The sequence below is a fragment of the Balaenoptera musculus genome, chromosome 17, assembly GCF_009873245.2.
Source record: "Balaenoptera musculus isolate JJ_BM4_2016_0621 chromosome 17, mBalMus1.pri.v3, whole genome shotgun sequence".
Classification (NCBI taxonomy): domain Eukaryota; kingdom Metazoa; phylum Chordata; class Mammalia; order Artiodactyla; family Balaenopteridae; genus Balaenoptera; species Balaenoptera musculus.
In genome coordinates, this window is record NC_045801.1 from 37,703,355 (window position 1) to 37,717,442 (window position 14,088).

A 14,088-nucleotide genomic window follows, 5' to 3' on the forward strand; every position below is an offset into this window, starting at 1 on the left:
TAACTTTCATTATGAGCACTGAATACACTTCCATTGGTTATACATCCATTTGGATAATGTTCCAATGACATCTCCATCTCTACCCTTGACTTGTGTAACAATGATACGTTTGTGAAATGGCTACCAAAACCGTAGTCTATGGGCACAAATTGGCTTTTCTTAGGGAGAATTTAAAAGACACCTGAACCAAACTCAAGACCTTGGTATCACCAGAATGCTATTAATCATCTGAATAACTAACAAAACACTAACACAAGAGGCAGCATTCTACATTAAAACGTGGAATTTTGAACCATATGGCCCATGTTGGAGATCCAACTGAAGTTCAACACTTATTAATTATCTGACTATAAGCAAGATCATTTCCATTTCCTCATCACAGAGTTGTTGTAATAAACAAATAAGAACACATTTATGCCTTGTAAAAGGCAAAAGAAAATGCTGACTGTTATAATAAATGGATCATCCTGAGGTAACCACAAAGAAATGATTTTCTTTTCATTCCTTTTCCTTCTCAAAATATATTGTACAACTTAAAAATATTCTATTTACTTGTAACTACTCAGAAATACATTGTGAAAAATACATCCCTGAAACCAGAATATCTATGGCTGCACAAAGGATATAGTAATGAAAAATTTAAGAAGAGGATTGACTAGCTCTCATAAATATAATTCTAGGTAAGCAATTAAAAAATATTCTCACACAGAAAAAAGGGATACTTGAAAAATGAATATAGCAGGCCACAAAAGCAAAAATAGATGAAAAGGACTATATCAAACCTAAAAACCTCCACAGAGCAAAGAAAACACTCAGCAAAGTGGAAAGGCAACCCACATGAGAGAAACTTTTTGTAAACCATATTATCTGATAAGGGGTTAAAATCTAGAATATACAAAGAACTACAACAACTCAACAACAAAAAAACAAATAATCTAATTTTAAAAATGGGGAAATGACTCAAATAGACATTTTCAAAAAAAATATACAAATGGCCAACAAATAGAGGAAAACATGCTCACCATCATTGTCAGAGATATGCAAATCAAAACCACAATGACATATCATCTCACACCTGTTATAATGGCACCTATCAAAAAAAAAACCCACCACAGGAAGTGATAAGTGTGGTGAGTATATGAAGAATGTAGAACCCTTGTGCACTGCTGATGAAAATGTAAAATGGTGCAGCCACTATAGAAAACAGTAATGGAGATTCTTCAAACAACTAAAAACAGAATTACCATATGATCCAGCAATCTGTTCTGAGCACAAACTAAAAAGAACTGAAACCAGGATCTTGAAAACATATTTGTACAACCATATTTTTTGCAGCATTATTCACAATAGTCAAGAGGTGAATACAACCTAATGTCCATTGAAAGATAAATGCATAAAGAAAATGTGGTATATACACATGATGAAATATTATTCAGTCTTTAAAAAGGAAATTCTGTCATATGCTACAACATATAATGAACCTCAAGGACACTGTACTAAATGAAATAAGTCAGTCACACAAAGACAAATATTGTCTGATTCCACTTCTGTAAGGTACCTAAATTAGTCAAATTCTTAGACACATAAGTAGAACAGTGGTTGCCAGGGGCTGGGGGAAGAGAGAAAAGGGAAGTAGTTTTTCAATGGGTACAGAACTTACGTTTTGGAAGATGAAAAGTTCTAGAGATCTGTTGAACAACAATGTATTGGGTTGGCCAAAAAGTGCATTCAGGTTTTTCTGTAATACATTATGGAAAAACCCAAAGAAACTTTTTGGCCACCCCAATATATATAATTAACACAACTATCCACTTAAAAATGGTTAAGATGGTAAATTTTATGCTATATGCTTTTTACCACAAAATAAAAATGAATGTAAGACAGGACTTCAAGAATTCTAAGTTAGAAGGTTGGCAAATCCTCTCCCCAGAAAGCAGTGACAAAACTGGACGAAGTTATTAAAAACAACAGAAATCCCAGGGGCAATAAGGGAAGGCTACCCTGAGGTCACAACAGCAGTTGGTGCAAGAAACTAAACAGAAGACCAGCCAGAAAATTAACAGAGAAATCCAGAGAACAAGACAGCCAAAGATGGCCTTGCTATGACCTCAGTATCCCTGGTAACCTGGAAAGCTATACGTATGTGCCAGGCTGTGCTTACTCAGACGACACTGGAGAGACCCCTAACAATCTACTCATCCTTGGTTGACCAAGAAGCCTTGTAAACAGAGTAAGTAAAAACATGGATCAGATTTGTAAACTCCTTGAACTTTGAAAGCATTATCCAGTACATGTATATGTCCCATGCCAAAGAGTAGAAGCCATATTAGTTCAAAAGTTTAAACAACCTCTAGCCAATCACTGGCTGATGACTCAATTATAGTGACCCAAGGACAATCCCTAGAAAGCCAAGCCTAAAAACAGAAAGACTTGGGGGAGAAAAAAAAAAAAACTGAGCACAGTCACCAGAGGCCACACACTGCAGAGGAAACAGACACCGCAAATTTAGCCCAGGCAAGTCACTAAACAAATACATAAACCAGTAGCAACAACACATATCCCCAGAGGGAAGAAATCAGAATGCAGAGTTGCTAAAACATATTATCCAAACGTCCAGTTTTCAACTAAAAATTGTGAAACATGAAAAGCATGCAAAGTAGTCAATAGAAACTATCTCTGAGGATGCTCAAATGTAGGACTAACTACACAAGATCTTCAAAACATCTATTATAAATATGTTCAAAGAAATAAAGGAAGCTATATTTAAATAATTAAAGGAATATACGACCACAAAGATTCATCAAGTAGAGAATACCAAGAATGAGACAGAAATATAAAAAAAAAAAACAAATAGAAATTTTTGAGTTTAAAAATACAATAAATGAAATTAAAAATTCACTGAAAGAGCTCAACATCAGATTTGAGCTGGCAGAAGAAAGAATCAGCAAATCCACACCCAGACATATCAAAGCAAAAACTTTGAAAGCCTAGGACAAGAAGAAAATCTTGAAAGCAGAAACAGAAAATCAACTTGTCACATACAAGAAAACTCTTAGTAGATTAAAAGCTACCTTGTCATTACAAACAATAAGGGCAAAAAGGCAGTGAGATGATATATTTAAATAACAAAAGAAAATAACCATCAACCAAAAATCCTATATCCAGCAAAAGTATACTTCAAAAAATGAAGGTGAAATAAAGGCATACCGAAATAAACAAAGTCTCAGGTAATTCTTTGTAACAGAATACTAAAAGAAGTTCTTTGGACCAAAAGGAAGCAATACCAGATTGTAACTCAAAGCCACACAAACAGCACTAATAAAAGTATATATGTAGATAATTATTAAAAGACAGTATAAATGTTTTCTTCTTTTTTCTTCTGATTCAAAAGGCAATCACAAAAAACAATTATAACATTGATATACTAGGTTTATAACAAAGAAATGCAATATATATGAAAACAATACCACAAAGGATGGAGAAGAAATGAAGCTATAGTGGAGAAAGTTTCTGTACTCTAATGGAATAAAGTTAGCATTAATCTCAAATAGACTGTGATAAATTAGATGCATATTGTAATCCTCTAAGCAACCACTAAGAAAATAACTCAAAATAAATTAAAAATCAAAGGAATTAAAATGCAATACTAAAAAATATCTACTTTGGGGCTTCCCTGGTGGCGCAGTGGTTGAGAATCTGCCTGCCAATGCAGGGGACACGGGTTCGAGCCCTGGTCTGGGAAGATCCCACATGCCGTGGAGCAACTGGGCCCGTGAGCCACAACTACTGAGCCTGAGCGTCTGGAGCCTCTGCTCCGCAACAAGAGAGGCCACGATTGGGCTTCCCTGGTGGCGCAGTGGTTGAGAATCTGCCTGCTAATGCAGGGGACACGGGTTCGAGCCCTGGTCTGGGAAGATCCCACATGCCGCGGAGCAACTAGGCCCGTGAGCCACAACTACTGAGCCTGCGCATCTGGAGCCTGTGCTCCGCAACAAGAGAGGCCGCGATAGTGAGAGGCCCGCGCACCGCGATGAAGAGTGGCCCCCGCTTGCCGCAACTAGAGAAAGCCCTCGCACAGAAACGAAGACCCAACACAGCCAATAAATGAATTAATTAATAAAAAAAAAAAAAAATAGAAAAAAAAAAAAAAAAAAGAGAGGCCACGATAGTGAGAGGCCCGCGCGCCGCGATGAAGAGTGGCCCGCACTTGCCGCAACTGGAGAAAGCCCTCGCACAGAAATGAACACCCAACACAGCCAAAAAAAATAATAAATAATAAATAAATAATAAATAAAAATATCTACTTAATAGTAAAGAAAGTCACAAAGGATTATGAGAGAAACAAAAAAGACATGAGACACTCAGAAAATAGCAAAATGGTAGACAGAAATCCAACCATATGAATAAAAACATAATGTGAATGGATTAAATATTCCAATCAAAAGGCAAAGATCGCTTCCATATCCTGGCTATTGTAAATAGTGCTGCAATGAACACTGGGGTGCATGTGTCTTTCTGAATTATGGTTTTCTCTGGGTATACTGCCAGTAGTGGGACTGCTGGGTCATATGGCAGTTCTATTTTTAGTTTTTTAAGGAACCTCCATACTGTTCTCCATAGTGGCTGTATCAATTTACATTCCCACCAACAGTGTAAGAGGGTTCCCTTTTCTCCACACCCTCTCCAGCATTTGTTCTTTGTAGATTTTTTGATGATGACCATTCTGACTCGTGTGAGGTGATACCTCACTGTAGTTTTGATTTGCACTTCTCTAATAATTAGTGATGTTGAGCAACTTTTCATGTGTTTGTTGGCCGTCTGTATGTCTTCTTTGGAGAAATGTCTACTTAGGTCTTCCACCCATTTTTTGATTGGGTTGTTTTTTTTTTTTTGACATTGAGCTAAATGAGCTTCTTGTATATTTTGGAGACTAATCTTTTGTCAGTTGCTTCGTTTGCAAATATTTTCTCCCACTCTGAGGGCTGTCTTTTCATCAACAGAGGAATGGATAAAGAAGATGTGGTACATATATACAGTGGAATATTACTCAGCCATAAAAAAGTAATGAAATTGGGTCATTTGAAGAGATGTGGATGGACCTATAGACTGTCATAGAGAGTGAAGTAAGTCAGAAAGAGAAAAACAAATATCGTATATTAACACATATATGTGGAATCTAGAAAAATGGTATAGATGATTTTCTTTGCAAACCAGAAATAGAGACACAGACATAGAGAACAAACGATGCCAAGGGTGAAGCCTGGCGGGGTGGAATGAATTGGGAGATTGGGATAGTGATACTATGTATAAAATAGGTAACTAACGAGAACATACTATATAGCACAGGGAACGCTACTCAATGCTCTGTGGTGACCTAAATGGGAAGGAAATCCAAAAAAGAGGGGATACATGTATATGTATAGCTGATTCATTTTGCTATACAGCAGAAACTAACACAACATTGTAAAGCAACTATACTCCAATAAAAATTAATTTAAAAAAAAAGGCAAAGATTGTCAGACTGGATTTTAAAAACTAGTAAGATCCAACTATATGCTCTCCGCAAGAGACATACTTTAGATTCAAAAACACAAATAGGTTGAAAATAAGAAAAAGGTTTTTTTTTTTTTTCATTTTAATGTATCATTTTTCTGTATAGATACAGATAACAGATTGGTGGTTGCCAGAGGCAATGGGGTGGAAAGTGAATGAAATGGGTAAAGGTGGTCGAAAGATACAAGCTTCTAGTTATAAAATAAAAAAAGTCCTGGGATATAATGTACAGCATGGTGAGTACAGTTAATAATACTGTATTCCATATTTGAAAGGTGCTAAGAGACTAAATCTTGAAAGTTCTCATCACAAGAAACAAAACTTTTTTAACTATGTATGGTGACAGATGTTAACTGGGCTTACTTTGGTGATCATTTTGCAATATATACAAATATCAAATCATTACATTGTACACCTGAAACTAATATAACACTATATGTCTTTTACACCGTAATAAAAAAATTAATAAACAAGATCCCAGGAAGTCATGTGATCCAGTTTCTTGCCTTGAATACATCAAATCACCATATTTTCTTGCTATTTAGGGAAATGGTATGGTATTCTATTTTAGGCATATAAAGAATTTTAATTTCTATGATCTTAATTCCAGCAGTATTTTCCCCTGGTTTTCATATGAGTGTTCTCCAATGCAAATAAGTAACAATTAAAAACAGTTTATCCCAGTCAGAGGTTAAAAATACAGCAGATGAAATTTTAAAGAATTGTTGAAGCCAAATAACATGTCTGTAAAACTTTCAAACAGTGTGGTACCAGGCTTGAAGAAACACAACACAAGGCAAAACTGGTAAGATAGTTTAAAATGCAGTGTACTGAGGGGAAAAAGAAAAGAACATGTATCATGCAACCAGTAACCATAAGAGAGGTAATTACCCTATTATCAGATAAAATAGACTTTAAGAAAAAAAACTGTTACTAAAGATAACATGGGACACTTTATAATGATAGATGGGTAAATTCAAGAAGAAAATATATACAAATGAACTTACTTACAAAACAGAAACAGACTCAGAGATTTCGAAAACAAACCTATGGTTACCAAAGGGGAAACGTGGTGGGGAGAGATAAATTAGGAGTTTGGGATTAACATACACACACTACCATTTATAAAATAGATAACCAACAAGGACCTACTGTATGGCACAGGGAACTCTACTCAATATTCTGTAATAACCTACATGGGTTAAGAATCTGAAAAAGAATGAGCATATATATGTATAACTGAATCACTTTGCTGTACACCTGAAACTAACACAACACTGTAAATCAACTATACTCCAATAAAAAAATTTTTAAAAAGAAAATATAAAACATATATAAGCATAGCAACAGAGCCCCAAAATAAATCAAAAAGTGAGAAAATAAATAATTCAATAACTTACAATAATAAACAGAACAGACAGAAAATCAACAAAGATATAGAAGACCTGAAAAACACTATCAACCAATTTAGACCTTACATCTATAAACCATTCCATCCAACATCTGCAAAAATACACTGCTATCTCAAGGAAAATCAGAAAACGTTTGAACTGAATGAAAATAAAAACACAACATACCAAAATTCATAGGATGCAGCTAAGAAACGTAGAGCTGTAAATGTCTATAGCAGAAAAAGAGAACTATCTCAAATCAATAACCTAGACTTCTACCTGCAGGCAGCAGAAAAACAAACTAAACCAAACTAAACAAGCTAACCCAAACTGAACAAACAAAAACAAGGACCACAATACCAAAAAAGGCAGGAGAGGAAGAGGGCAAATGCAGTTAAACTACTGTAAGATTATTCAGGAAATGGTAAGAATGCTAATTTCAGGTAGATGCCAATAAGTCAAATATCCATTTTGTTATCTTTAGAGAAGCAACTGAAATGATTTTTAAAAGAGTATAATTAAAAAGACTTTAAGGCAAAAAGAATTACTAGAGTGAATGAAAGAGGGACACATTTCAGAATGATTTTTTTTAAGTATATTCAACAATAAGGTATCACAGTACTGAATCTGTATGCACTTAACAATGTAACTTCAAGGTATATAAAGTGAAGGTTGGCAAAACTATAAAAGGGAAGTAGACAAATCCACAATCATAGTTGGAGATGTTAACCATTAACATACCTCTCTTAGTAATTGACAGAACAAGCAGACAATGAAAATCCATATGGATTTATAAGATTTGAAGAACTCTAATAACCAATTTGAAGCAACTGACATTTATGGAAGAATAAGGCAACAACTGTAGGATACACATTTCTCATCAATTACACATGGAATACTTACAAAAATAAAATTTTGACCATATACTAAGTCATAAATTATAATGGATCAAAATCATACAGAGAATGTGCTGACCACAATGGAGTTAAATTAGAAATCAATAACAGAAAGATAATTATTCCCTAAATGTCTGGAAATTAAGCAACACACTTCTAAATAACCCATGGATTAAAGAAGAAGTCAAAATGGAATTTTAAATTTTTTAAGCTGAATAATAATGAAAAGGCAAGACAACATATAAAATTGTGGTGATAAAGCTAAATAGATGGTTAAACAAAAATGTACAGTATTCAATGCACATATTAGAGTAGAAAAGGGTTGAAGAAAATCAATAACCTAAGCTTCCACCTCAAGAAGCTAGAGAAAACAATGGCAAATCAAATCCAAAGAAACAGGAAAAAAAAGAAATGATTAAAAAAAATAAGAGCAGAAATACATTACGGGGACTTCCTGGTGGCACAGTGGTTGAGACTCCACCTGCTAATGCAGGGGACATGGGTTCGAGCCCTGGTCCAGGAAGATCCCACATGCCACAGAGCAACAAAGCCTGTGTGCCACAACTACTGAGCCTGTGCTCTAGAGCCCATGAGCCACAACTACTGAGCCCTCGTGCCACAACTACTGAAGCCCGCGTGCCTAGAGCCCGTGCTCCGCAACAAGAGAAGCCACCACAATGAGAAGCCTGCGCACCGCAACAAAGAGTAGCCCCTGCTCGCCGCAACTAAAGAAAGCCCGCGCACAGCAACGGAGACCCAACACAGCCAAAAATAAGTGAATAAATAAATAAATTATTTTTTAAAAAAGAAATACATTACGAAGAAAGCAGGAATACAGTAGAAAAAAAATCAATAAAGTTGGGTTTTGACTAATATTAATAAAGCCCTAGCAATACTAATGAAAATACAAATTACTAATATAAGCATTGAAAAGAGGATATCATAACAGTTCCTAGATTTTTTTAAGGCAACTTTAAAATGAAAAACAAACAAAAAAAAACAACTTTATGGCTTAAATATGACAACTTAGAGCAGAGACAAGCAAACTTTTTCAGTAAGGAGCAGATAGTAAATATTTCAGGCTTTTGCAAGCCATGCAGACTCTGTTCCAGCCACTTAACCCTGTCATTTTAGCTTGCAAAAGCAGCCACAGACAACATGTAAACGAATGAGAATAGCTGGGCTCCAATAAAATTTTATTTACAAAGTTAGGCCCACACCATTGTTTGCTGATCCCTGATTTTGAGGAAATGGAGAAATTCCTTGAAAAGCATAACTAACCAAAACTAACAAAAGGAGAAACAGAAATCTAAATAGTCCTATATCTGTTAAAGAAATTAAATCAGGAATTAAAAACTTTCTAACTAAGAAAACTCCTAACTACCATGACTTCATGATTAATTTTTCCTAACATTTAAAAAACTGGTAAGGGGCAGCGGAGGGATAAATTGGGAGACTGGGATTGACATATACACACTACTATATATAAAACAGATAACTAATAAGGGCCTACTGTGTAGCACAGGGAACTCTACTCAGTACTCTGTAATGACCTATATGGGGGAAGAATCTAAAAAAAGAGTGGATATATGTATATGTATAACTGATTCACTTTGCTGCACAGCATAACTAACACAACACTGTAAATCAACTGGACTCCGATAAAAATTTTTTTTAATTAAATTTAAAAAATTTTAAAACTAATAAAGGAAAAAAGTTGGAGATTTCACATTTCTTGATTTCAAAACTTACTACAAACTCACGGTAATCAAAACAATGGGATACTGACATAAAGACAGACATACAGGCCAATGGAATCGTATGGAGGGCCCAGAAATAAACCCTCCTATCAATGATCATTTGATTTTCAAGAAAGGTGCCAAGATCACTCAGTAGGGAAAGGACAGTCTTCGACAAATGATGTTGGGAAAACTGAATAACCATATGCAAAAAAATATGAAGTTTGATCCTTGTACCATATACAAAAATTAACTCAAAAGGGATCAAATATCTAAATGTGAGAGCTAAAACTATAAAACTCTTAGAAGAAAACATAGGGGAAAAGCTTCATGACACTGGATTTGGCAATGATTTCTTGGATATAACACCAAAAGCCCAGGCATCAAAAGAAAAAGTTGTAAGTTGGCCTTCATCAAAATTTAAAACTTTGGTTCTTCAAAGGACACTATCAACAGAGTCAAGAGGCAACCCACAATGGGAGATGATACTTGCACATCATATCTGATAAGGGATTGATATCCAGAATATATAAATAATTCCTACAACTCAGTAACAACAAAAAAACTTTCTAAAATGGGCAAAGGACTTGAACAGACATTTCTCCAAAGAAGATACACAAACAGCCAATAGCACAGGGAAAGGCTAAAAATAACAAACTTACCAAGTAACAGCAAAAATGTGAAGTAACTGGAACTCCCACACATTATTGGTGAGAATGTAAATTGGTACAACCACTCCGGAAAACTATCAGTATCCATTAAAGCTAAATATATGCCTGCCTCCTAGGTATGCATCTAAAGGAAATCAACACCTCTGTCCAATACAAGAATGTTCATAAGAGCTTTCTTCATAATTGTCAAAAGTAGAAAAAATCCAAATGTACCTCAAAAGGAAAATAAATATATAAACTGTGAATCTTTATACAATGGAATACCACAAGGCAATACAAAGAATAAACTGTCATTCATTCAAGAACCTGGGTTAATCTTGGCCATAATGTTGAACAAAAGAATTCAAACACAAGTGATTCTCATTTATTTAAGTTTCAAGAACAGGTTCAAGAAACTTATCTGTGTTGATAGAAGTCAGAATAGCAGTCACTTGTTTCAGGGGTGGGGTACTAATTACAAAAAGGCAAGGAGAGCGTTTTGGGGTGTAGGAAATATTTTATTTCTTTATCTGGATAGTGGTTACACAGGTGTATACATATGCAAAATTTGAGCTGTATACTTAGGATTTGTGCTCATTAAAAAACAATGAAAATATTAAGATAATCAACCTTGGAGAGAGGAAGGGGAAGAAACCAAGAATATTATTTCTCAGTGTTAACTCCAGGTTATTCCAGACTACAGAAAGCAGTGGAATATAACTAAAAGTTACTAATAACATCACCATCAGATTGTCTTCCCTTATCTCCTAAAAAGCAGTTGGTCTCTGACTCCTGAGTTTCCAGAGATAATTTTTGTATTCTCAAGCCTAAAAGAATTGCCTGGCATATGTTAATAATAAGTGTACTAAGTGAATTAATAAATATATGAACTTTGAAGTTACAGTTCATTTACATCAGACCATTCCCACGTTAAAAAAAAAAAAAAGAAACTAAAAAAGTGATTAAGAAAGAAGTTTTCAACTATGCTGGCATTCTCAATCTGTCTGTCTACTCAATATTCTGAGGATGTCATGGGTAATGTCATTTTTCCCACTAAGAGAACCTTCCTCAAGATGTAACCTTGCTGTCTTTCGCACCCCTTCGTTCCCCAAAAAAGGAAAAAGGGAATATTTTCCAGCGTCATACAGAATCCTAGCAATGTAAATTAGCATATTCGGTAAAGCTTAAGAACTGAGTAACAGGGTGAACAATTCTGACAAGAACAATGAAATTTTTTTTCTATCTGTTGTGGCAATTTGGAGGATTATGATTCTAATAATCTACCACTAGTAACAAAGCGTAAAAAAAAAAAATTCTGTAAAGCAAGGTCTCTAGTTCAAGATAGCCCAAAATACATTAGCAGAAAAACTAAGCTTTTAAAGCATAAAGTCAGAGTGTAGGAAAGCACAGATTACTTCTGAGCAGACTGAAAATGTTTCCAGTGACAGCTACACCGCTTACCTGCTCCAGCACATCCAATTTTAACTCCAGCTTGCTGAGAACCACGTCTCCACCCCATAGTGAAAGCTGTAGATCTGACGGCTTTAAGTTCTTGATGTAGCGATTCACATAGCTCATTAAAATTGGAGTCACATATGACTCCAGCATTCTTTAAGGTACAGAGGAGTCAAAGTCAGAAGCTGAAAGGGATAAAGACAGAAACATTAGAGGTAACTGAGTCTGTGGTGCATTTCTTAACGAAAAGGCATTTCTCAGGAAAGGTTGAAGAGGCCGAAAAGCAACAGTCCCCACCAAAGCGGCCGCTCGCCTTCTCCCAGAAGCAGAGAAAACTCAAATGGACTCTCTGCTCCAGCCGCGACTTCCTCACTAGTACAACTCCCCTCAACTCGCCTGGCGAGGAGTGGGAAGAAGAGGTGGTGACCTAAAGAAAGCGGGTCCCCTGGAGTGGGAAAATGAAGAGAGGCAGGCTCGCCTTTGGCCGCCGCACCCCTCCCTTAGCCAGCCCAGCCGCCCCAGGAGGCCCTCGCCCCTCGGAACCCGGCCGGGTCTACCACCGTAGAAACAGAGCCAGAAGCAGGCCGTACGCCTCTCGCCGTATTCCACCCTCGGGTGACACTCACGCCGAAGAGTACCGTGGCGTCTCCTCCACCTCCCGGTACCTGGCACCCGCCTCCGGAGGCGGCGCAGCTCCCGTACCGCGCCACTTCCGGGTGTGCCCCGCTCGGTGCTCGAAACTAACCCTCCACCGCCACCACTCGACTCCGCAGCAGGGCCGGAGTTCTCAGGCTGGAGAAGCCATTCAGTGCGTCTTCTAGAAGGAGACCGCTGGCGCTCGGCCAGCCTGCGTCTCCACTCCGACCCCGCCAGTGGTTCGCACAAAGCTCTAGGAAGTGCGCGGGGGAGGTGGGCGGACCGGTAAAGCGGAGACACCGGAGATCCGGAAGTGGTGCTCCGGGAAGAGAGCAACTGAGGTGGAGATCGAGTCCGAGTGAGGAAGCACGGAAGGCCATAGGTCCCATGAGGAGGAAGAAAGCGGGTCCTAGTGTTTAAAGCCCTGAAAACCAAGTGGTTTTTGTTTTTCTTAGGAAATGGAAGGCCTGGAAAGAACTTGGGTTCAGTGTGCAGAGCAATAGCAATAAGGCTGCAGGTGCGGTGGGGGGGTAAATTTAGATCGAGAGCTTCATTTGCGGGAGGAAAGGAGAAATTGAAGGTATCGGGATGTGTGATGTAGGAGAATGCGTTTTGACCAAACGTGTAAACGAGCTCTCGCGTTCTTTTACTTTGGCGAAGGAGTGGTTTAGTATGTTTAAATTTGTGCGGGGAAGGAATAAAGAGAAAATCGTGGAGGTCCATTGGATTGCAGGCCGATATATGGAACTTCAGAAAAGCGGTAGGAATAGCAGAAGGAAATGAGACTCTTAGAGAAAGTGAAAAGAAATAGCTGATAGGGAATGAATTCAAAGTTTTTTAAGAGTCAGTATTGGTTTTATTAGGCTGAAATGAATGTATAAAATACTACCTTTCCAGCTGTTACAGTGGAGGATTACTGGACTGAATGTCAATATTATGACATAGTATGAGTGTGTTTCATGTTTGGTAATTGCAATCATTGTTGCTTTTGTTGTGGTCATCCATGTACAATGCTTGGTGTCAGTCTATTTATGTCTTGTAAAAATAAAATACAGTGTGTGTGTGTGTGAATAAAAAAAAAAAAAAAAAAAATACTACCTTTCCTTCTAGTACTTTGCAAGCTTACGAAGTCAAGAAACTCAAACACCCAACACCGGATAAACACCTATATACTGGGCTTAAAGGGATAGCATAGGACATGCTGCCTAATTTTTGACCAGTATTTACTATTTTTGGTAACCTCTGAAGAAGACACCTACCACTGCATTTTGAAAATAGACTTTCCTTACAAAGTTATTAAAATATCCACCCATGTTGTCGTTGCATTTAATTGAAAACACTTCCTAAGTAAATTCCTAAAACTCTTTATTGGAATTCAATTTAAGATTTCTATTTTTTTAATTTTTGAATTTTATTTTATTTATTATTTTATACAGCAGGTTCTTATTAGTTATCCATTTTATACATATTAGTGTATATATGTCAATCCCAGTCTCCCAACTCATTGGTGGTAGGATGAAATTAAGGTTTCTTGAAAGAGTTTTAGAAACTGCCATAGGAAAGAGGCATAAGTGAGGATGCCAAGGTGTTTAGATCTGTTTTGTTAATGAAAATAAGGAACTACGTTTCAAAAAGAAAGAAGGTGGGGGGGGGGGGGTTGGAGAAAGAGGAAGGAAGGAAGGAAAAAAAAAAGGAAAGAAAGAGAAGCAGCTAATGGCTAATTCAGAGCAACTGTCTTCTCACAAAAAGCCTTGATGAATAACCCAAG

The 14,088-nt window shown here is 36.8% G+C and overlaps 1 protein-coding gene across 3 annotated transcripts in view; it reads right to left on the minus strand.

Moving 5' to 3' along the window:
* VPS13B (vacuolar protein sorting 13 homolog B) overlaps positions 1-12,427 on the minus strand; it is a 775,748-nt gene extending 763,321 nt beyond the window's left edge. For all 3 annotated transcript variants that reach the window (XM_036830846.1, XM_036830848.1, XM_036830849.1), the window contains exons 1-2: positions 12,311-12,427; positions 11,691-11,869 (exon numbers count right to left, since the gene is read on the minus strand). In XM_036830846.1, coding sequence (XP_036686741.1) covers positions 11,691-11,837 — 147 coding nt within the window. In that variant the 5' untranslated portion in view covers positions 11,838-11,869; positions 12,311-12,427. The remainder of the gene's footprint in view (positions 1-11,690; positions 11,870-12,310) is intronic.
* Between the last annotated feature and the right edge of the window lie 1,661 nt (positions 12,428-14,088).